General features: G+C 37.4%; 2 protein-coding genes across 3 annotated transcripts in view; both read left to right on the top strand.

The window, feature by feature from the left end:
* LOC140152194 (lysine-specific demethylase 4C-like) overlaps window positions 1-5,213 on the top strand; it is a 31,108-nt gene extending 25,895 nt beyond the window's left edge. The window contains 3 exon segments of the mRNA XM_072174523.1: window positions 1,004-1,174; window positions 1,889-2,101; window positions 2,401-5,213. Coding sequence (XP_072030624.1) covers window positions 1,004-1,174; window positions 1,889-2,101; window positions 2,401-3,009 — 993 coding nt within the window. The 3' untranslated portion in view covers window positions 3,010-5,213.
* Window positions 5,214-15,049: 9,836 nt separating this feature from the next.
* LOC140152050 (Golgi resident protein GCP60-like) overlaps window positions 15,050-23,073 on the top strand; it is a 53,855-nt gene continuing 45,831 nt past the window's right edge. The window contains exon 1 of one of the 2 annotated variants that reach the window (XM_072174380.1): window positions 15,050-15,254. In XM_072174380.1, coding sequence (XP_072030481.1) covers window positions 15,083-15,254 — 172 coding nt within the window. In that variant the 5' untranslated portion in view covers window positions 15,050-15,082. The remainder of the gene's footprint in view (window positions 15,255-23,073) is intronic. The other variant, XM_072174434.1, reaches the window with a different exon arrangement.

The raw sequence follows: 23,073 nt of genomic DNA, 5'->3' as shown, positions 1-23,073 counted from the left end.
GAATATTAGGGTGATTCACAAAAAATGAAATTGGTATTTTTCAACGGGACACCCCCTCATTTTGTTCATTTTGGTAATAAAATTATACCTGCAAAATATGAAAAAAATTCAAAAAATCTTAATCACAGGGGGTGTGATTTTCAAATGGGTTACATGTACCTAAATGGGTGACTCCATTTGAAATCCACACCCCCTGTGTGGGAGATTAAGGTCATGTCTTCCATAGGAGGTATATGAATTTCAACCAGAGCAGCCCATTGTTGTCAATGATGTGTGAGCAGCACAGCATCTATTGGCGTAACTGTAACCAGAACCAAAACATTATTGATCTTTATGTTTGTTGGTGCTTTATAAATAGGAATTATTGGCAATATTAAAGGCGCAGCCCTGATTTGGGAAATTGATCTCCTTCTAAAAGTTGCGTTTGTAGGAAAATGGCTTTCAAGTTCCAACATGCAATGTTTTTGTATTTGAAAGAAATAATCACTGACGCCTTTTCCTCATCAAAAATACATCCAAGTCTGATATCATGCAAGAGTTGGTACAATTTGTATCCAAATTGTTAAATTTACAGCAATTTTTCTACAAGTGAGGTGATTATGCTAGACTGAGTCATTATATAGACAAATGCAAGTGCTACACGCTCCGATGCGCTCGCGATAGTGGATAGTGGGCGTCTTGGATTGCAATCCAAACGAACTAAGCTAGTTTGGCGTGGATGGCCCCCAGCTATGGCTGACTTAATCCTGACCATCACTTGGCTCGTTGGATTCATCTAGATAGTAAACAGGATTCATGTATCATTTAATTTGGCAGAATGATCCATCTTCAAGATTTATCTGAAAAGGTCAAAATTTTGATTTAAATCACTTTGTCAAATCAGGGCCGACTTGGTTAATGAAGTCAAATTAACTTGTAGGATTTAAAAGGAGAGAAAAATCTACCAGCGTTAATATAGATGCTTAAAAATAACTACTCTGTTACATAACTTTTGCACACACAGCCCAGAGATCGTCCTCTTCGGGAAGTGAGGAACGGAGAGAAGGTGATCGCCAAGTACAAGAACAACCGCTACTATAAATCTGTGGTAGCTGGGGAGAGAGATCAGCTTTTCTATCATGTGCTCTTTGATGATGGAACTTTCAGTGATAACCTATTTGCTCAGGATATAGAGGTAAGTCCGTATCGGTGACACCCTTCATCCATGGCACTTTCCTAGCCACGAACCCCGTCTGTCAAAAGTTGGTCAAGTAATGCCCATATCATACTAGCAATTGTAGCAATAAAAAGGCAAATCACTGGTGATCATTCAAATTACTGATGGAACTGTCAAACGGCGATGCAGTCATTGCTAGCAACTGCAATTTTTCAAGTCAACAAGTTTAACTGTTATCGATTTGACGCTACTATAGGTATACTAGTGACATCTGATCAGTAATATCCGCTTTTCTGAAAGTGCAACCAGATGTTATTGGTTGTCAAAACTTTTGCAGATGCTTTGTATGATATGATATGGTACAAATGATAAAGGTTGCCTTGCTTTAACTTGACAAAAGGAATCGTTATGATTTGAGGAACATGATAAAAGGTCAAGGGCAAAAATGATCTTTTGTGGAGTAAATTAAAAAGTAAGTTTTACCCATTCCACTTTTTAAAGGGGAATGAGTGGGATGTGGCTAATATTGTTTATGAGATACTGGCAAAGTTCTTTTGTTTTACATTATTTTCAGCCTTTGATAAATTGCTCGTAACTCGGTAACCAGATGTCCGATTTTGATGGTTTGAATCAAAATGTAGCCTTCTCAAACTGCCAGAAAATTGCTGATTTTGACCATGAGATAAAATAAATATCATGCCAAAACTTACGTCATATTCTTCTTTCTTTCAGAGCCATGATTGTATTCACAACAAGGACCCTCAGAAAGGAGAAGCAGTCACGGTACGCTGGACAGACAATGAGTTATACAACGGCAAGTTTGTAAAGAGCTACTATGTGAAGCTCTATGACGTGGAGTTTGAAAACGAGTCTGTTGTCACTGTCAAGAGAGAGGATATCTATGCCAGAGAGGAACCGCTGCCAAAAAGGGTCAAAACAAGATTTGTAAGTGAACATGTTCTTGTTTGTATCATTGTTCATTTCTGAATTCCATATCAGGCTTCCAAAATCCATAGTATCCTGGCATTGGGCTGTTCCAGTTAAAATCCATACATCCCCTGTGGAAGACATGACCTTAATCTCTTGTGTATTAAATGTATAATATGACCTAGTGGGTCAAGTTTACAAAAACTTGCCATTCATTTTTAGTTTCTGAAAGTCAAGTCCATTGTTAAAGTTTTTCAAATGTAACAAAAGCAGGCAATTTAAAAGCATTTCCATTGTTTTCTTCCTTTGTTTTATAGTCACACGCATCAGATATGCAGCATGAAGACTTCCTAGAAAACAAAGTCGTCCCAGAGAAATACCGCCACCTGCCAAATCGTGATGGCCATCCCGATTCGCCGACTGATATGGAGGCGCCCTCAACTAGTGGCTGTACAAGTCATAGTGCAAATAACGGAGAGTCGCACGTTGGGTTCTTGTTTGCGAGTCAAGTTGAGTCGGATTCATTACTGACTCAATACAGAGCAGAACCAGCATCACCATATAAGGTGAAATCAGAACCCTCACTGTTGATGGAGGGGATTGCTGATGCTCCAGCAATGAACGTTGACTCTCCAGGGAACTCGCCAGTAAAGGCGAGGCACGAATCGCCGTTAAGATACCAAGTCGGTCCGGTGCGGTCATCGCCGAGTTTGTCAAGTCCGTTGAAAACAGAGCAGGTGTCGCCATTGAAGATAAGATTATTACCAGAGAAGGTGTCTTCACCAACGACGCATAATGTGAACGGTGGCTCAGGATCACAGCAACAGCAGCAGAATTCACCGATGTCAGCATCAGAAGCTGCAGCACTTGCTGCATTAGCATCACTGTCTTCGTTCTCAACACAACGGAATCCGTTGACACACTGACGTTCATAAGACAATGAGCTGCCCCCCTTCTATGTCACTGGAGAAACAATTACACTTGACAATTTCTGAATGGCTGAGTCAGCATTATGGAAGCACAGGCCAGTTATAATGAAGGCATGGTTTAGGTTTAATTAAGTATAAAACAATGCTAGTTTCAACCAAGTTGATACTTCAAGACAGTGCAACATCTCGGAGCAAATTTGCCCATGTCAAGTACCATCTAGGTGGAAGATTTTGCAATTCCAAAGTGCATTTGTATTTTGTTCAGTAATATCTTGGGCATGTGTGCCAGTTAGCGCAGCAAAAGAGTTTATAGCGTATAATTATTCAAATATAATGCCAAATTTATAAATGTTGGCCTAGCAGATTGTGCCAGCATTGGTTGAGACACAATGCCAGTCTTAACTTAACCGTGCCAACTGTTGGCCCAAACATGGTGCTAGTATCAATCCCGACATGGATAGATCCGGTGTGAACCCAACAAAATGTCATTTTATAGCGAGCCAGTGGCGACTTGTGTACATAAGGTGACAAAAAGGGGTGAGAACATGAGCTCTGCACATAGTGTATCATAATTGTGTACATAATCAGCCAAACATTTTTTGTTGTTGTTTTTTGTACTGTATTATCGGATCCCAATACCTCCCCTGAACACTACCCAAAGAACTCTTTGGAGACAGATCGCGCTAATTCGTAATTCTTCTCATAATTTGGTAGCAATTTGTAGAGTATTCAGACAATGGTTTTGTGTTACGAGAGTGTTGGTTTTGGGTCCATGATTCAACATGGTTCGTTTTTGTGTTCTCTGCATGGTGTCAAAAAATAACAAGCATGATATTCAGTCTTAAAGTCTACAGCAGATATCACCAAATTGTAAACCATACAATGTGTGCAGCCTGAAGTGTGGATAAATGGGCTGTTCCATTTGAAATCCACACACCCCTGTGGAAAATTTAGTCTTCCACAGAGGGAGCATGAGTTTAAAATAGAACAGGTGAATAACTTCCATTTGAAATACTACCCAGTTGTGGAAGATGGGTAAAGCCATTATACAGGGGAGTATGGGTTTCATAATAATCAACCCTACAGCCAGTTCTGTTTGAAAAACTTACTCCCTCTGGAAGACTTTTCTTTAATCTTTCCACAGAGGTGTTACTGATTTCAAATGGAATAGCCCATTCAATCGCGCCAATCATATTTACAATATGCTGCCAAAACTTGCTGAAAGTTTTGAAATGTTCTCGTTTGATTCATGAAAGAAGTGTATAATATGCAATCGATGCAGTGGAGGTAGTTTGTACATGGACTAGATCTTAAATTAAGATTTTGGTAATATATGGTAATATTTTCACTAGCATTTTCAGGAACAGTTTTTTAATTTTTTGGCAACTTAGAAATGTTTCATTTTGTAAAAAAAAAGTATAAATCCAATAGTGTTACCGTTTTATTTTTGCAATTAGTTATTCAGCGTAATGAAGACATCACCTGAGCAAAATTCAATTCTGCCCGACACCACGATTTAAATTTTGTTAACAGAATTGTCTGATGTTCAAGGATATTGACAAGGAGAAGCTATATTTACATGTTGCATCTAGAAATTGTGCCTCTCTAGTGTTTCTCTGTGCATTCATTCGCCATTGCAAGTGTTCTCTTTTCTAGACTCCCTGGCATTGTGCATAGTGTGAAATATTATGGACTATTCCAGTTGAAATCCATACACTCCCTGTGGAAGACATGACCTTAATCTAACACAAAGGAAGTGTGAATTTCAGATGGGGTATACCGTAATGGATGACTCCATTTTGAAATATACACTCTATGTGTGAAAGATTAACCCCCTGGACACTACTGGTTATCTAACAGCATTTCTGATTGGTTGATAATGCTTATTTCAATTGCTAATTATGACTAGGCTTTAAAACTATTTTCAAACTTACGTCTTGCAGATGATCTTATTAATACCGCTCCTTGATTGGCTCAAAATGGGACATAATATTCATTGTGGCCAATCGGCAGGTAGTTCTCATGGGGCTAAGGTCATGCTTCCATGTTTCAACTTGAATAGCCCAATTTTGGTGATGCACATATCATTCTCAGATGAAAAATATAATTAAGTTTTTGCTTTTGAACGATTCAGAGGAACACTTCTTTGGGCCCCATCCTTGACAATTCAGTGTTGCGGATTTCCCATGCCATTGGAATATTATAAAGCCTGATTTGCCCTTAAAAATTCCATGGTATAAATAATCGCTTTGTAGAGAACACAAACAGTAGGTGCTTCATTGACAGCTAGCATTGATCGTGGCTGAACACACATGAAATAAATTGTAAATTGTACGTGTACAGTAAAGGCCAACCTAACTTATTCTTCCACGGTCTTTTATCAGTTATCAATTAATTTTGAAGTATTATTATGTTTCCCTTTCTGGACATGTTAATTTTGAGAAATTTTCATTATTTTTTGTGTATATAAGAGAGTGAGTGAAAAACAAATATTTATTTACTACTACTACTACTGAATTTAAATGCCCTTGTTGTTGTAGTTTACTTTAAACAACTCTCAGTGATGGCTTGCTTGTATATTTCACTTTTTTCTAAATGTTTCTACTAGTGTTAATTGTTGGAGTAGAATATAGGGTAGATTGAATGTTCAATGCAGGAGACAAAATCAGAGTTTGCGTTTTCTATAGCTTCACCAGGGTGTTAGCTAGCCCCGTCCACCCATCAATTTGGACGGGTAGTTCGATCCTGGGACAGGCAAAATTAATGCCTGTGACAAATATGCTAAATTCTAAAAATAATGCATGAATATGTTATGTGAACTCAAAACAAGACCAGAGCAATAGCTATTTGAACTGTCTTAACCCCCAGAAGGTGCGAAGGTCTGGTTTGTGTTTTCAGTGTCAACTTTTGGACAGCCAGTTATGGTGAAAATGATGGGCATTTGTCAAATCCTAGATATCACCCTGAGCTTCTATATTTCACTATATGCAGGCAATATTACTGTGTATAGTAACAATTGATGGGTAAAGTGACACAAATCAGTTTAGCAATTTTTTTAATTATTTTTTTCTATGAATTTAAACTGTGAAAGATGAATCTTAGCATTAAGATTCCAAAGATTTCATACATTGGGCTGTCTATTCATCAGCTGGTCTTTGTGGTTCTTGATTCTTATGCCAACATCGTGTATGCCATCTTTCACCCTGATGTGGCAGTGATGTCAATGCGCATTTCATTGGGCGCAGCTTTGAATCGCTAATGACGTTCAAAGCATTGGCTTAAAGACGCTGCATAGATGCGTGTGAAACATCTGCCTTAACGCTGTTGACGTCACTGCCACATCAGTGCAAAAAATGGTGTAGCATTTGCAATAGTCAATAATATGCAGATGCAAGTATTCATTACTATTTTTAGTGCACAGATTAATCCTAGTCTGTTGACGCACTGCCATCTGGGTTATTTTTAAATGCCTTGAGTGGTTTTAGACACTGAATTAGCTATTAATGCTTTTAACCTACCACAGTTGAGGCATGTGTTTAGCGTGCGCATCAATGACTGCATTAGAGAAAGAACACTATTCATATCTTTTTATGTAGAGAACTGAAAGCCAAATTGTTCAATTTGATTTTTGTATTTTTTCATTTTGGTATTATCTTCCAGTATTGCCAGTTTTCCATCAGAGCAGTATGCTAATATATTATTAACCCTTGAATCCAACAAAGGATTTTGTCAACCATAGATCTGCATAAAATGCTAAACTTTGCACGCACAAAAACAATGCAAACGATTTGATTGGGCTACATGGCAGATTATGATGCACCAACATTTTATGTTAATTTTGTACACTATCCTAGGGATCAAACAGGATCATGACAGTCTAGTAAGGTTGATTAACTTGATTTCACATAACAATATGTGTACTTTCTTAAAAATCCTTGTTTATTAAATTAGGTATACTGATTCTGTTAATCCTCTTACACTTTATTGTATTCTTGTATTGTGTGCTGGTATTTGAAAATCCATTCAAATTGTTTTTCATTTTCAATTTTTTTTAAATTTCATTTGTTTAATTTTATATGTTTTTGTTAAGAAATGACAGCAAAAGAAGCAGTCCAAGCAAAATTGGGTTTAAATTAAGTTGTAATATAAGATCTTGTATATCAATTTTAAAAAGGAAAAATCAGAAAATGTTTATGAACTACTTAGAAGAAAAGGAAATAGGAAAGATGTGATGCGTAGGAATTCAACATTTGGAGACCACAGAAATATTCTCATAACTGGCGTTAAAACCTGTAAAACACAGCAAGTTCATCAACCCATATTATAGTTACATGCACTAGATGTTATTTTTCCAATTAATTATATCCTCAGTTTCCAAGATTCAGATTTATCTGTTGAAATTAAATTGTGGCAATGTGGGTAGTATTTTCACCACAGTAATTTTCCATCAAAAGTTAACATAAAATTTATAAGAAACCTGGTAATAATGAAGTGCAATTTTTGACCTGAGGATGTTTGAAGCCAAAAATTGTACTTGAAGCAAAAAAATCACAACCCCTTATTAAGAACTAAAGCACACTTTCTGCTGGTCTCCAGGTAAATTGTACAGCGATTTCAAGATTTCTTGATGTTTATTTAAAGATGTATTTTTTAATAATATGGACAATTGGTATGATATACCGTATGTACATTGTACAGAAAGTGGAAAACATACTTTGCATCCTGTTTTGTCTGTGGTAGTATCCTAAAAAAAGATCTTCAGTATTACTATTGAATGAATAGATATGTGTTAAAAGTGCGTGACCAGATTGGCAGCCTCATCCTTCCCCCCTCCAGGCATTTAGGCGCTAAAGACCGCGGTATGAACAAAATCATGATAGTTGGTAGTTACCACACTGGAAGTTGTGTGTACTGTTCTATTTGCAACTAGGATGCACATTTTTGCTTCTAGAATCAAAATCACTGAAGCATTTTAACTCTAGACTTGGAATAAGACTATTTGGGTGATGGGCCTCAATGTGAGGTAGAAACCACAATGTGTTACAATCAGACCACAATCTGGCCACGCACCTTGAATGCTTTAACCAAATGGACGACATCCTGACATGAGTGGGGGAAGTAAGTGGTGGCTGATTAACCATGTTTTCCCCCGTTGATGTTGAGGTCTGTGTGTGAACTTGTGTTCTAAGCAAAGTAATGTCAACCTCTTCATGTACCTATAGATATGAGCAAAGTTGCCACCAAAATGTATTTATTGAATTGTAAAAAGCATACTCCTGATTGCAGCTTAAGTTGCTATGTTGTTGCATGAAGGACAGTTTGCAAATTGTGAGGTACATGGTATTGTGACATTGGGGCTGCCTGTAGCAGACATTTAATAATCTGAAATATTGCATTTCTGGTGTGATCAAAAGTTGTTCAGTTTATGTACCAGAAGAAAACATGTTTGCTTCTCATTAGGTTGTGTATGTTTTGAATGCAAGTCACATGCTATACTAAAAAGTATTAACTTTTCTTTGGAAATAACCCAAATCAATCAAAGAAACAACCAAAAAGTCTGTACAAAACACGATTAAAATGATGTATAGACCACTTGCAATGTGACGTCACTGCCCGGCAGTATGTGCACAAATGATGGCCATTTCCATTGTTCTTTACCCTGCAGTGTGCGTACGCTATATACTTTGCTCAGGGCACGTGCATTTTAAATCGCCCACCACATTTCATATAGTACAAGAAAGCCATTGAACAGTGTAGCGGTTCGTTCAAGCATATTGATAGACCAGTCCCTTGTTCCTCACAGTTGCAACATGTCCTTATTATTTGCATTGTTTCTGTCATACATGCTTTTCAGTCCAGAGAAGATGAGAAGAAATCCTTCTCTGGTCAGTCTTAACGGTCACTGTCTTGTAGTAGTCAGTGTTATGTAGGCGTAGAATGTGACTACATTGCTTCGGTATGAGGATAAACAAAGTAATCATGTCAAGATCAGCGTATGTATGTGGTTTTAATTCGGAAACTGTATTTTGATTCCATTGGTTTGACTTCAGTAAGAATAGGTGTAAGAGAGGTTCATGGGATCCCTTGAAGATCAACATTTGCCTTAATTGAGGCATATTTTGGGGTACAAGAGTCTAGAAACAGTGGTGGAAAAATAATATTTTTCTGGAGGCCAGTTTCACCTTTATAGAGGTGACCATTTGTGGCGTGATAAAGCAAAATCAGTCTGAAGTCAGGCATATTCAATTTTCATTTTCTACTGTGATGTATAAAACATTTGCAAAATTACATTTTGCAGAAAACCCAAATAAATTAGACAAATTGTTCCAAAGATATGAGCATTTGAAGGGTTTCCAAAACAATAGGAAAGAGAAGAAATTATTTCCTTTGTTTGACTTCATCTCAAAATCAATATTTCCGACTTCTGACTGATTTTGCTTGATCACATTACATATGTTGATCCACACAACCATCATCGGGTAAAAAAATACGGTAAAAAATGAATGTAAATGAATTACCATAATCAAACAAAATTATGGTGTAAGTAATCCAGGGATTCTAACAACAGGCAACCTGCAGGCCGAATCCAGCTTGGCAGCCACTGATATTTAGCGCTTGACCGACTCTAAAATATTAAAGAAAACATAAAAAATAGAGGTGTATTTGGCCCTCAAGCATGTATTTTTGAAATATGTGTGGTCCTCAAATGAATAAAGTTCAAAATCCCTGAATGATGGCATACCAGTTCGGGGGCACTCATAATGCACGGACGTCTCTGATATCAAATACTCCTGAAGCGTCATGTCATATAACAGTATCATATTTCAAAGACGTCTCATAAATCACATACTCCCTAGTTTCAAAACCCAGTCGCAAACGGTATTAGTAATTTTGGTGAACGTGCCAGCGCAGTGGGAATAATTTTGTGAGTAAGACTCATCAGGGTTGTAGCTAGCCCAAGTTGAGTGCCTGCTAATTTTACTATCCAATTCTTGAATTAGAGTGCAGGCTTGGGTACTCTTGGGATTTTTTTACTTCAAAACATTTGATTTTGGCCATTGCAATCTAAGCATGTTCTGGGACCATTTGTCAGAATTTGCATGGATAGATATAATTTTTGCACAGGTAGATATTTGCTAAACATAGGAAAGCTTATTCTAATACACTCAGCTTCATTCCGATGTGCTGCATCGAGCGCCCAGCTGTCAACAAAGTTCGACGTATGTGATATCACAGACCCCCGTATGTGAAATCACTGACCCGTCTTTGAAATCAGAGACGTTCGTGAATTACGAGTGCCCCGAACTGATACAGCAAGATTGATTTCCACAAGAATACCACCTGAGCTGATTTTGAGATGATTTCTGACTTCATACTTCAATATACTTCCATTATAATGATCTAGATATGAGATGCTGCTGTTATTATTTTGATGTAACACAATGTTAATAATTAATTAATAATTGCTTGCAATATGAGTAATCGCCATATGGCACGACACAATGATTTTCTGGGGTCTACAGCAACCTGATGCTGAGACCCAAGGTGACTTCAATGTTTTGGCAGATTGTTTTAGAATTGTATTAAACTACCAACATAGTTGAAAACAAACTAAAGGTCTTTGTTTCTTCTTTCATTATTTTGTTATTATAATCCAACGAAGGGCTAGTGAACAGTCTGGGGGTGTGTGTGTGTTTTTGTTTTCACCTACAAACATGCACTTAAGTCCACACTTATGTAGTGAAAAACCACACACTGCGAAATGAGGACGTCCACGGTCGTAAGGCAGCAGCAGAGGGTGATATACAGCATAACATTGCATATATGGTAAGGTCCTCTATTGTAGGTGTAATGCCAGGTCCACGGTTAGCGTTGGATTATGATATATCTGTGTTTGCCTGGGTCCACGGTTTCACTGTTACAACCACACACGCAATACGGGTCCACGGTTGTCAGTGAAAACGTGTGTAGGGGTGGGTGTGTGTGTGGGGGGGGGGGGGTGAAATGGGCTATTCCAGTTGAATTCATACACCCCTATGGAAGACATGACCTTAGCTACACAGGCAGTATGAAATTCAAATTGGGTTAATGGGTGTCTGCAATTGAAATCTACACCCCTTTGTTTGGGAGATTCACAGAGGAGGCTTAAAGGCATTCCTACAATGCACTATGATTGGGAAATTTGATCAATCTAACCTAATTTTAAAGGCAAAGTCCCCATTGCCACACACACAAAATGGTAATTTTAAAACTGCAGCCAACGAGTTAATAGTTGAGACTTAGGACTGATATTTGATTTTCTTACAGGAAACATTCATATTGTCCCACTGCATTAATTTTATTCCTAAGTCTCGATGTTTTGAATGTTAAATAATAGGATGAAAACACCAGCTATTTGCACACATTCCCAGTGCAAGGTATGGTCAACTATGCCACACGTGTACAAAAGCCAGACATACAAGGTCAGAAACCCCATTGGGTTGTGGGAATGCCTTTAAACATCCTCTGGGAGATTCAAGTCTTCCATAGGGGTCCAATGTTGTTTTCCTTTCTCCACTGCGATATTTTTATTATACAATTTTTCAGTCAAATGATGAGCTTTGTGGCTTGCCACACTGCTGTATTAATAACAAAACTTGCGCAAAATGTCAACTAGTCCTAAAGGGCACAGTTCTATGTATTGAGCCCCTTGTCTTTATTTGATACCTGCGATAGAAGAACTGAGGGTCATACAATTTCGGCAATAATCGCAGTGTTGGTTTGCAAGAATCAAGATTGATTCTTGTAACATTTTTAGAACAGCGTGCAGGTAATTTGCATCAATTGACTGTCACAAAATTCTATGAGAATCAAATTTCCTATCCTAAACTACAAAAAAATTCGCTGTCGTAGGGAATACGTCATTCCTTAGTTACTGGTTCACACCCATTGGCTTTGTGTTGTGATCATTTTCATTGTGGTTCCGAACACAACATGAACCGTTGACCTGGTAACAATTTATTTTGACCTCCCTCTGCCAGTCATGAGAATTTTCAGGCTTCTATTTTATTGTCCAAATTATGCTTTTTTATTCCATTTAGTTTTTTGGGCAACCACAAAGGAGTGGGGCAGTAGTCTTTTGTAGGATTTTAAAAAAATTGACAATCATGGTTTTACTGCCAACAAATTTTATTTCAACAACATACATGTAATAACAAAATACGTGGCCTTTTAAAATTATTTTTATAGAAAGAGAAATCTTTTGCAGGATTTTTTTATCCTCCCCTCACTTCATACAATCATGTACAGTCCCTTATTGTATCCAATCCATAGCTTTCCACATACGGTACATAGAGCATTTGCACAGCTGTTTTGCTGCATTATTTGTCGACCTAATTTATAGAAGCACCTCACGTAATCAAAGTCCCCACTTTTTTAATCACATGTTAACACAATAATAGTTTGAAATAAATATTAGAAATATTTTTTTGATTGGTGCAACAGTTTCTTTTTACATAAATTTGTTTCTATAAAAGACTGTTTTGGCTGTGTTTTATAAAGATTATGCCAAAAAATAAGTTGTTATTTAGAATGTGGCATGCCCCATACAAACTATAAAAAAAAAAAAAAAAAAAAAAACACACAATAAAATTTGAGATAATGTGCCATTTCAATTTTGTCACAAATACAGCACTGACCTTTGAGGTCTTGTTTTTTGCGCAATGTAAGGTGACATTTATACTTGTAAAAGTCAGAATTATTGCACCCTCTTCTTTGCACATCATAACAGTACCGCTTGAAATTTTTGGGAACCCAAGATGCACCGTGAGAAACCAGGTATCAACTAAATTGATATAAAGGGCATTGGCTCTTATCAAAAGCTATTAAAGTTGTTCTTTGTTATGCAACTATGAGACAGTTTACGACAGCCCTGTAGCTTCTACACTGAGATTTTGGGGCTTGCTCTTTGTTCTGCTAAAACCTTTCACTATTTCAGGTGCTCGCAAGGCCGTTTACACAATAATGAGCATGAAAAGAGTCTACCGCACAACTATTTGGTGTGGACTAAATATCACATTTATAATTTTTTATAAGTGTACTCGGGGAATGTATAAATGCCTTGGTGCGAGCGCAATGAGCAGGAAATTTTGCATACAGCATATTTGAACATTCTGTATGGTTTTCCTATTAGCCTTTTAATCTTATTATCTCTTATAAAATTGCAAAGGTGCCACTAAAATGTGTGTCAAAAATCCCCCTTTGACTTGCCAAAAATCTCTCCCCCTATTTTGAATATAAAAGGTAGTCTTTGTCAAAGACCCCCGGCAAAGACCTCGCGATCCTAGGGGGGGGGCGAGCGGCAAAGCCGCAAGCGGAGCGCCAAAGGCACGACAGAGCAGCGAAGCCGCGATACCGAGCGTGCCTCCAGTAGACTAATATAGATGGCGCTCCCACTACGGTGCTCCAGACAAAGCCTTGTTGAAAGGCTATATAAAAGGTGTCCCCATTGTGCCACAAATCTCTTCCACCCCCACCCCCTCTTTTTTGAGTTGGGGACATATAGGCAAATTGCTGTACAGTTCCCTAATTTTGCAGATTTTGCATTTAGGCCCTACTATCATAGGCCTACTGTTTTTAATATCAAAAAGGTGCCCCCGGAAGGTATCTGTATATTTCCCCGGTATATTTGTGCCATAATGCCAGACTTTCCTAGCTTTTCCTGCCGCTTAATGCTGCTGCGGCGTGGCATGACATATCAACCAATGACAAGCCTTGATAGTGTCCGTTTGTCTGCAATGCGTGTGCGCCACACCGCTCAGCGGCAAGCGGCATGGTAGTGAAACCAGCATAACTTCTCTTGGTGGTGGCCCCTGAAAACTGATTGGCCCCAGGGCTTTGTTAGACTACCCCAGCCCACTTGCCCATTGTGCATACTCTGGATATTGTATTTAAGCTTAAAACTCTGATTTAATTAATGTGTGCACAATTGATAGATTTTCACATCTGATCAGTCACCCTACTCCCTCTGTTTGTTAGCTTCCCAAGTGGACTACTGACATTGCCTTGCGGTTAAGATTTTTAACACGGGACTCTATGGAGAGTTAGGCCAATTTCTGGCCTAACTAAAATTGGCCATGATGTAATGCATCTTTAAATGGATCTGCCTTGTGATTGGTCGCCCATACCTCGCTATGGTTTAAATCGTCTGGGCCAGCGCCATTACCATTAACTACACCGTAAACAACTGTCTGTGGTATTTGCGGCGCTTTTGTGTTGACGCCAAAGTTAATCTCTCATCAAACATCTAGCTGCCTCGGCGCGCGTCCATGCTTAGTACTTGTGGTTAATGGACTGATAAACAAGTATGCTTGACAGTGTGTTTTAGAGAGCAAAGTCCAGGGGTAAAGTTCTGCTTACAATTCAAAGTTCATAGTCGAATTATCGGGGTTCGCTATCAATAAACTGGTAGATTCCAAAATCATAGTCGAATTATCGGGGTTCGCTATCAATAAACTGGTAGATTCCAAAATCAGAATTGTTCAGTATTAAAGTGAGCCGTTATAATTATGCAAGATAATGTTGCATTCAATTACTTTTATTTTCACTAATCGTCTGATATTTTTAACTCTTTATGACCATTTTACTATTGAATACTTTAATTTTAATAAACATCGGTATAATTTTGAGTTCAACGAAATGGGTTCATCATGACTAATAGTAACATATTTTTAATAAAATTCGACTATCGCATAGTCTAGGGCTTTGTGGGCCCTGACTGGGGCCCCCTCGAATAAATAAGTAAAAAAAAGCCTGATGGGGAGGTGTGCAGTGTACCGGTATTATCGAACCATCCCTAGCCCTTTTCGATGACACGCTGCCAAATTGTACCAAATCCCAAATTTCATTGCGATCTTCTAATTTCATTTTACACTAGTGCAGTACCCCGAAAATTCTCTGCACATTTTATTTTTCAAATCATGAAGGGGGGGGGGTCTTACTTTTGTGCGGTGGTGGTTATCGTTTGGGTGTTTTTCTGGTCGCTTTATCTGGCAACACCACCCACCGACGTGGCTGGTGACAACAATCCATCATGGCTGACTTCAGAGTTTCGCCCGACGGACTTACACCACTGGTAGAAGACGAGACTCAAGAAACTCCAGTAGCTAACACCAATGGAACAGAGGAGGGTAATGAGGGTGTGGAGGAGAAGTGGGGATTTAACGTGGACGACCTTTACAAATTGTCGCTGAAATTTTACAAAGGTAAGGAAGCTTCTAATAGTACTTTTTTAAGTAAGCTTAAACTTTCAGTTCATCATGTTCATTCAACATGTACGTTCAATTTGCATGCATGCATTGATGAAAGCAATTGGCTTTGGTTTGTTTGTTTTACGTTTGCATACTGTGTCATTTTCCATCATTCCAAAGAGAAATCACACACTCTCACTCTGATTTCCCTGACATATCCGCACGTATGTCCACGTACGTACATCAAAAAAGGGCGAGATGGCCGAGAGCAGTTGTAGCAGGGCTGTGACACTCGTATTCAAACCCTGTATAAAAATTGAAGTCACTTTACGGCAACTTAATTGACACATCGGCAGTTTGAGTGACAGTTGCTAGGCTTTTTCAGTACACCTTGTAACGTCCTGGTAATGCTCAGGCACTTTAGCCTAAAATTTACAAGACGGTTCGCACAACAACGCTAGCGTATTTCTGCCACGGTGGAACAGATCGACCTATCCTATAATCAATTGACAAGTTCGTATTTGATTGACAGTTGCTGGGCATTTTCAGTACACCAAATTTATCCAAGATGGCGCCCATCGACTGCCAATTTTTCGGACCCTTTCCAGCAAAAATACAGCTTAGGCCCTTCACAATTAATTCTTAGTTTCCTGTTTCATGGTTGAAAACAAGGGATGAGGCGACTTTTAATTATTAATTATTAATTATCTTTTATTTTCTTTATTTTAAAACAAGTGGTCGCAACCTACATCAACCCGCTTTTGACAAGGGACAAGCATTTAATTATTTTACAACTATGTTTGATTTTATACATAAGTAATGGTACAGTTATGTTCTTTGTTTATTCATCATTATAGTTGATATGATCAAAGTCAGAAAGTAGCAAATGGGAGTCATTTAAAGTTATTTTAAAAGAGAAAATCCAAAATATAAATAAAATAATTAAATATTTTGCAATTCTCTACTTTGGACGCGGGCGGGAAACAGGAAACTAAGCATCAATTGTAAAGGGCCTTATTTAGCCAGTCTCGTCATAGGGTCATCGAACAGAATATTTTCCTAGCATATTTGGTTTTTCACGATATAATAGTAATAGAAAGATTCGACCAAATGTTCGCCATTTTTCGCCATTAAATTTTTTTTTTGGAAACGATGACGTAAACATTGCATCATCTCTTCCACAGAAAATACACTCCTACACGTACAGGGGTACTATGCCATCACATGCATTATATCGCGCATAGGCTGAATGACTGACTTCATTTGCGCAAACGAGTGGCTTATCCTATAGTATATTAGTACTCGAGAATCATTGGTTGTAACTACAAATTTCGAACGTTTAAGGACTTGTTCTCTTGTAGAAGGTGCCATAAGGTGTCTTCAGTGTTTATTATTTTCATTATAAATGTCGCAAAATATTAATATTGACAATAATTAACAACTTGTTTCACCTCTCCATATATTCATACATTGCTCATCTGTGTTTTCATATCATATTTTGTGGTGAAAAATGATTACAAATGTGTAATTTGCAAAAGTGTGTATGTGAATGCACATTAAACACATACAAACACATACACAGCACCTGTTGGAACTCCCCGTCGGAGCGGGGAGTTTCAATTATTGGAACTGGGCCGAGAGTGGTAATAACTTTAAATAAGGCGTTGTGCTGCCAGCCCGGACTAGACAGTTGAACTTGTAGTAACTACAAATTTCGAACGTTTGAGGACTTGTTCTCAAGTTGTAGCAGGTGCCATACATGTAGGGTGTCTTCAGTGTTAAGGGGTACTACACCCATTGCATTTTTTTTTATGTTTTTGCATTTTGTGAAGAAATGAGAAAAAAAAAATTGGCCAAAGTGGTATGCAAAATGAAGGGGCAAACCTTCTCGTTATATTGGTGGCATCGGTATCAACGTAGCTTACATGCTTTTTTAGATAGAAGCCAAAAGGTGGTACATCACTGGTGTTTTAAATTCACTTCATTTTGGAAAGCTTAATTTCAACGGATTTCGTTAAAATTTTGGATACGTGTTGCTAACGATTAGAGAAATAATGTTGATAGGTAAAATGGGAATAAGTGGTTCCTGATGGCTTCAGGAACTTGGTGATTTTCAGTGTTCCACAACTATCAAAAAACGAACTGGTTAAAATGCTTCTATTTTCAATGTTGAGCTATATTTTGTATTTTTAACTTGCAACATTATTTCACTGAAACTTAATCAAGCCATAGGTAACAGGTTATCACAACCATATTACAGCAAAATTGAAAAAAATTGCATTTTTCGTCATCTATACCACCACATTCCGTAAGGCTCGTTAAAGCTTAAAATCCCTATTTTGGTAACTATTTTACCGTTGTTTTCGCATCCATTTCAACTAGGAACTCCAAAATTGATACAGTGATATAATATTTTAAGTGGAATAATGTTATTCGTGTCTTACCTATGATTGTCGCTATCCAAGGCAAAAAAAATCAAATATATTCCATAGAATTATGCATGTCGCCACGGTACTCCGAATTTTGACACACGCTAATTTTGCTACGCCACCCACAATCCATTATGCGTTATAACAGAGGGCTGACAGTAAATTTCGCTGATAACCAGTTGCTGTGTTTTAGTGTATGTATATAGGTATTTTTAAGCTCAAATCCCGCGTATTGGGTAAATAGCCTCACGGAGCCATGGAGTAGGAAAAACAAATTTTAAAGGCCTATCCAGTGATCCCAGGAAAGTATGAAAAATCAAAATTGTTTATAATGTCTAAAAGTAAAGGATAAGTCATTTTGTCGTTATAGGTATTTTTGAAATGTAAGCCTAATATTCCTAACAGCAGTAGGCCAATTGACAAAGTTGAAGCCCGATATAATGTAGGTGGCCTATAGGCCTAGGCTTAGCTAATTAGATTCGTGTAAAGTCTGATTTTTTCCCGGGATTAGATTAATTGTCTTTAATACGCGGCGTTTGGCTAAACCACTAATACTAAGCTATGTTAGCATTTCTATATACGGACACTAAATAACAACAAACAGGGACAACAAAGGCGATTATGAAGGCCGGTGAAGGGGTAAGAAATTTCAGTTGGTAGGCCTACACCATATGGAAATCCCCCAGTGAAGCTCAGTGAGACCCTTTTTTAAAATTTTATCATGCTTATTTCATCATTTTCACGGTAAAGGGTGTAACTTTGGATTTTTAACATTTTAATCCGTAGTGTTCTAATAAAGCCACAGAATTCCATCATTTTTGGCCACATAAGTCATCTAGTTAGCAGCTACCTTGGGTAGCATAATCAGCTTTGGGAGTTACTGCGTTCAGTTTTAGCAGGCTTAAATGTACTTAATATTGCCATTTGGAAAAACTATAAAAACAGTAACATTTTTGTAAAACCCTGTGTTTTCTTCAGTTAGTTCATGGATAATTTTTCTTATCCTGAAAGTACAGTCATATGTTCAGTAAACACTGCCACATTAGATTTAATTGTGAACGGCCCTGTATTTTTTGAGAACCGGACTTCGATATTTGTCGCTTCGGAGGCTTCATTTTCCGTTAACAATTGTTAACAAACTTTGTGGGTGTAGCTTTGGTTCATAATTCTTGGTTATTTCTTCACTTCTTCTTGATTTATAACAGTTGTTATCTTAACTTGAAATGGGTAACAAAAATTAGCCGATTTGCAAGCTTTTAAAATTTTTATAAAATCTTGACTTCAAATAGCCGTTTTTCCGTTAACTTTTTTGAAGCCTCCGAACAAACTGTTCAGCAAGCTTGTGCAAATATAAATAAAAGAGCTCATCCAATCTATTTATCAAAATGTAGCAAAGTAGATCCTCAAGTCACATGTTTTTAAATCGTGGAGATATATATCACCGCTTTGAAAATGGGACCCAATACAAACTTTCCGTTAACAATTGAAGCCTCCAAACAAATGAAGCCTCCAAACAACAGTAAACTTAATTATCATCTATGCATATCTAAATTGGTGTGTTTCATACTGATATCTGCATTGTAATTATTACTTGATATGTGCAGAATGTCATAAATTTTTTAAAATTGACATTATGGTTAATGTTTGAAAAATATACTGATACCTTAAAAAGCCTGTTTCGAGGCTTCACATGCAAAAACACCATACTTAACAAATGGGTGAAAAAATTAATGTGTGATAAATCTACAATATCTGCCGCATAGAATCATTGATTCAATACACACAAGAAAATAACAGCTTAGATGATCCCAACACTGTTGTTTTCAAAAAACTACTTCTGCAATGTTTAACAATTGTTAACATGAAGCCTCCAAACAAAAAAAAATGACTTGCTGTGATAATTTAATTTTGTCACAACTGAAATTCAATACTTAGAAGCAAAGCATGAAAATTGGTAATTGTGATATTTTTTACCTATTTTTTATGTCAACTTGTAGTAGTTAGCTAAATATTTTACTTTTATGATCACCTGTGTTGTTAACTGAAGCCTCCGAAACACAAATCGCTTGAATTGCCAATTCTAAAAAATAACTCCAATTTCTGTGAAACTTGGCTGGGAGGTTCCTTTCATCAAGTAGTATTTGTACATGAAGTTAGACATTCAAATTATTTTAGGAACCCAATTAAAACTTAAAAAATATGTTTAAGGTTTGGAAATTTCCATTGTAAATGACACTTGATGTTAAAAATTTTCAAAACTGCAATTACAAACATAGCAAAACATGGTATAAAATTTAACTTATATCTGTTGACTTACTTTGGAATGGAATTTCACATGTATTCCAGCTTTCATGTCAAAATTTTCTGAGGTTATGTAAAATACATTTTTTCTTAGATTTTAACCAAAATGTTATGCAAATGTCAAATTTTTTTTTAGAAATCAAAAGGTTTAAGCCTTGAAACATTATTTTACTTGAATTTAAGTTGCTTCTATGCATGATTTCAGTAAACAGAAACATATTTAAGTGGTTTGAAATTTTGACCCTAAAAATCAAAAGTTACACCCTTTACCGTGAAAATGACCGTATATTAGTAGTGATAGGCCCATTTTCCCGTGTCACCTTTAAAATGTACTTGCGGAATTGTAGGCCTATACTCGTGCTTTTCACCGCTGATTCAGTTTATATTATCGCAACTCGCCATCTGGGGTGGCCGTGAATTGCTTTCCCCATCAATCATGCCAACAAATCTTTGCCAGTCTCCACTTTGACATGCCAATCCCCCTCTATCGACATACCAAAACATTGTCCCCTATACCTAGGCCTACATGGCAGCCGGTAGTCAGTTTTAGGCAGGCCTAAGGGGCAAGCAAGTTTTGGCACGAAGGCCTATATTATTGCAAAAGCCAAGTATTAATATACCCGGCCCTACCCGGGGTATAGTCCTACTAGCCTATAATATTTAATATGTTCACTTTTTCTACTCACTTTATTTAAACTACCATGTCTTAAAATGTCTAAAATTAATGCGGATTTGTTAAAATGTCCAAATTGCAGAATTAAGCAAATTTCTCATACGTCCAGTGCCGTACATAAGGGGGAATGGGGAAAGCTACCACCACACCCTGTGGGAAGTCCGCCTCTTGGATGCGGTCGCCTGAAGCATTTTACTAGGGTCTTTTTTGTAGGCCTACTTTTGAGCCTATTTTGTTTCAAGTAAAGATTTCCCCCTTGAATGAGGGTTGCCCTTTGACTCCTTTGACCCCTAAGAAGTCCTAGCTACGTCCATGATGTCACCTCACGGGGAGGGCACAACATACATTTCTGGTGGGTATGCTCCTGAGGTGTGCTCCCTCTGAATTTAGTAGGTGGTGGGTCCCGGGAGCGCCTGGGAGCTGACGGCGTCATCTTGCGCGAAAGGGATATTTTGGAGCTGCCAACAAAATATAGAAGGGGGTCTTTTGGAGCTGCGTATAGTCAAAATGGGGTCTTTCTTCGCTTTCTGGTAGAAAAACGCAAAAAAAACACCACACACCAAAAAAAACCAGAAATGTGAAGAATGATCGAGCAATTTAGGTCTTTTAGAGCTGAAATTGTCAAGTTACCGTACCGTGTTTACGTATGCTATAATAGCTCTATTTTGGTCACGGGTCTTTTGGAGCTGCGGAATCCAAAAAAATGGAGGGGTCCTTCCGGGAGAGCATACCCGTATGGTCATTTGTGTTAAGTTCCAATACAACGCTTAAAATTCAATTTTAATAAGACGACGGTCACAATCTTGATTTTATCAGGGATTTTACCAAGAGAAGGCGCTTAGGCATACATGCTGATGTTTGAATCTGGCAACACGAGAACTTTGAAATTATGTGGTAGTCTAGTAGCCGCCAGGCCCTGTTCAGTTTTATACACGCATTTGAATAGGGATTATTTTGCGCACTTATCTAATGTTTATGGAGCACATTTTCTTCATTAGTTTGTCAAGTTGATGTCAAATGTTCTATTCTATGTTATTTGGCAATAGTGTTTTTTTGCCTATAGTACGTCCAAACATGGTCCAAAGTTGTAATTTGTTGTTTTTGATCACAAAGGTCGGATATTTTTATTCCCGATTTAACTGTGCACCCGCTCGAGGGCTTCGCAATAGTTGCAGAATTCGACGAAAGTTTGACGGTAATTTTGCCTTTTTGGACACTGAAACGCATTCGATCCTTACTTTTATTTCGACAAAATGTCTGATTAGATATAGCATAATGAGGCGGCTACCAATTTTTTGACCAAATCTTAAAGAATTATTTTCAAAAGTCTGACCTGTGTATTTCCTATCAATACAAATGACGTGTCAGCCCTAAATATACATAGGCAGGTCGTAATTTTGGACTGGTAGCGAGTCTAATACTGTATGTGAATATCGATGAATGTTAGAAACGGCAGAAACAAACCGGTTGTGAAGGAGACTACGTGGATCGTAAAAATAAGCGTCCTTAACAACCAGTCAACTTTAAGACAAATAGGTGAAAAACGACATTTTCTCGATGTTTTTCATTTTTTTAAAATTTCACATGATCAGTGCATATATCGCCTAGCTATAAATGACAAAATATTTTTTTAGACCAATCAAACCAATATATGGGTGTAGTACGCCTTAATTGTTTTCATTATAAAATGAATGTCGCAAAATATACAAACCGTTCAAACCCAAGGGAGCGTCCATTATTATTCAAATATATAACTAGTCTAGCGGGATACCCGCTAGATGAGTAAACGGGAGCGTTCACTATAACAGGAAGAATTACAGAACAGGTAGAATCATTGAAAAGGTACATTTTATTTATCTAAATCTGTCTCTTCTTACATTTTCTTTTTTAGTTTCTTCTGATTAGCTTGTGATTTTCCGTTTCCATGTTATTTATTTATTTAACCCTGTTCCCATTTATTATTTTCTAAATCTGTTCTTTCTTACATTTCCCTTTTAGCTTCTTTTTTTATTTGCTGCTTGTGGTTTCCATGTTTTTTATTTAATTCTGTTCTGTTCTCATTATTTTAGCTTCTTTTTTTCTCACATTTCCTTCTTTGTTTCGTTCCCGTTCATTTACTTACTTAAGGGCAGAGTAATGGGAGAGAACATGGACCTTTTCGAGCTTCATTATTTCTGAATTATATGTCCAAAGTATATAAAACTATACATTTTTGGAAAGGAAATAAGTCAAGGAATCCCATGGTGACGTCAGATTTGTTCAAAAATGTCATGTTTTTGAAAAAATCACAAAAATTCACTTTTTTACCCCAATTTTTTTGTGACAACTTAGAAAAAAATCAGTTCGGAGTAAAAAAAATTCAGTTAGCTTTTCATGAAGAAGAGACATGAACTTAGGGAAGGTTTTTATATTTTTTTGAAATTCGTCTCTT

This window comes from Amphiura filiformis, chromosome 1 (assembly GCF_039555335.1).
Source record: "Amphiura filiformis chromosome 1, Afil_fr2py, whole genome shotgun sequence".
NCBI lineage: Eukaryota > Metazoa > Echinodermata > Ophiuroidea > Amphilepidida > Amphiuridae > Amphiura > Amphiura filiformis.
This window is presented reverse-complemented; position numbering and strand designations above follow the sequence as displayed.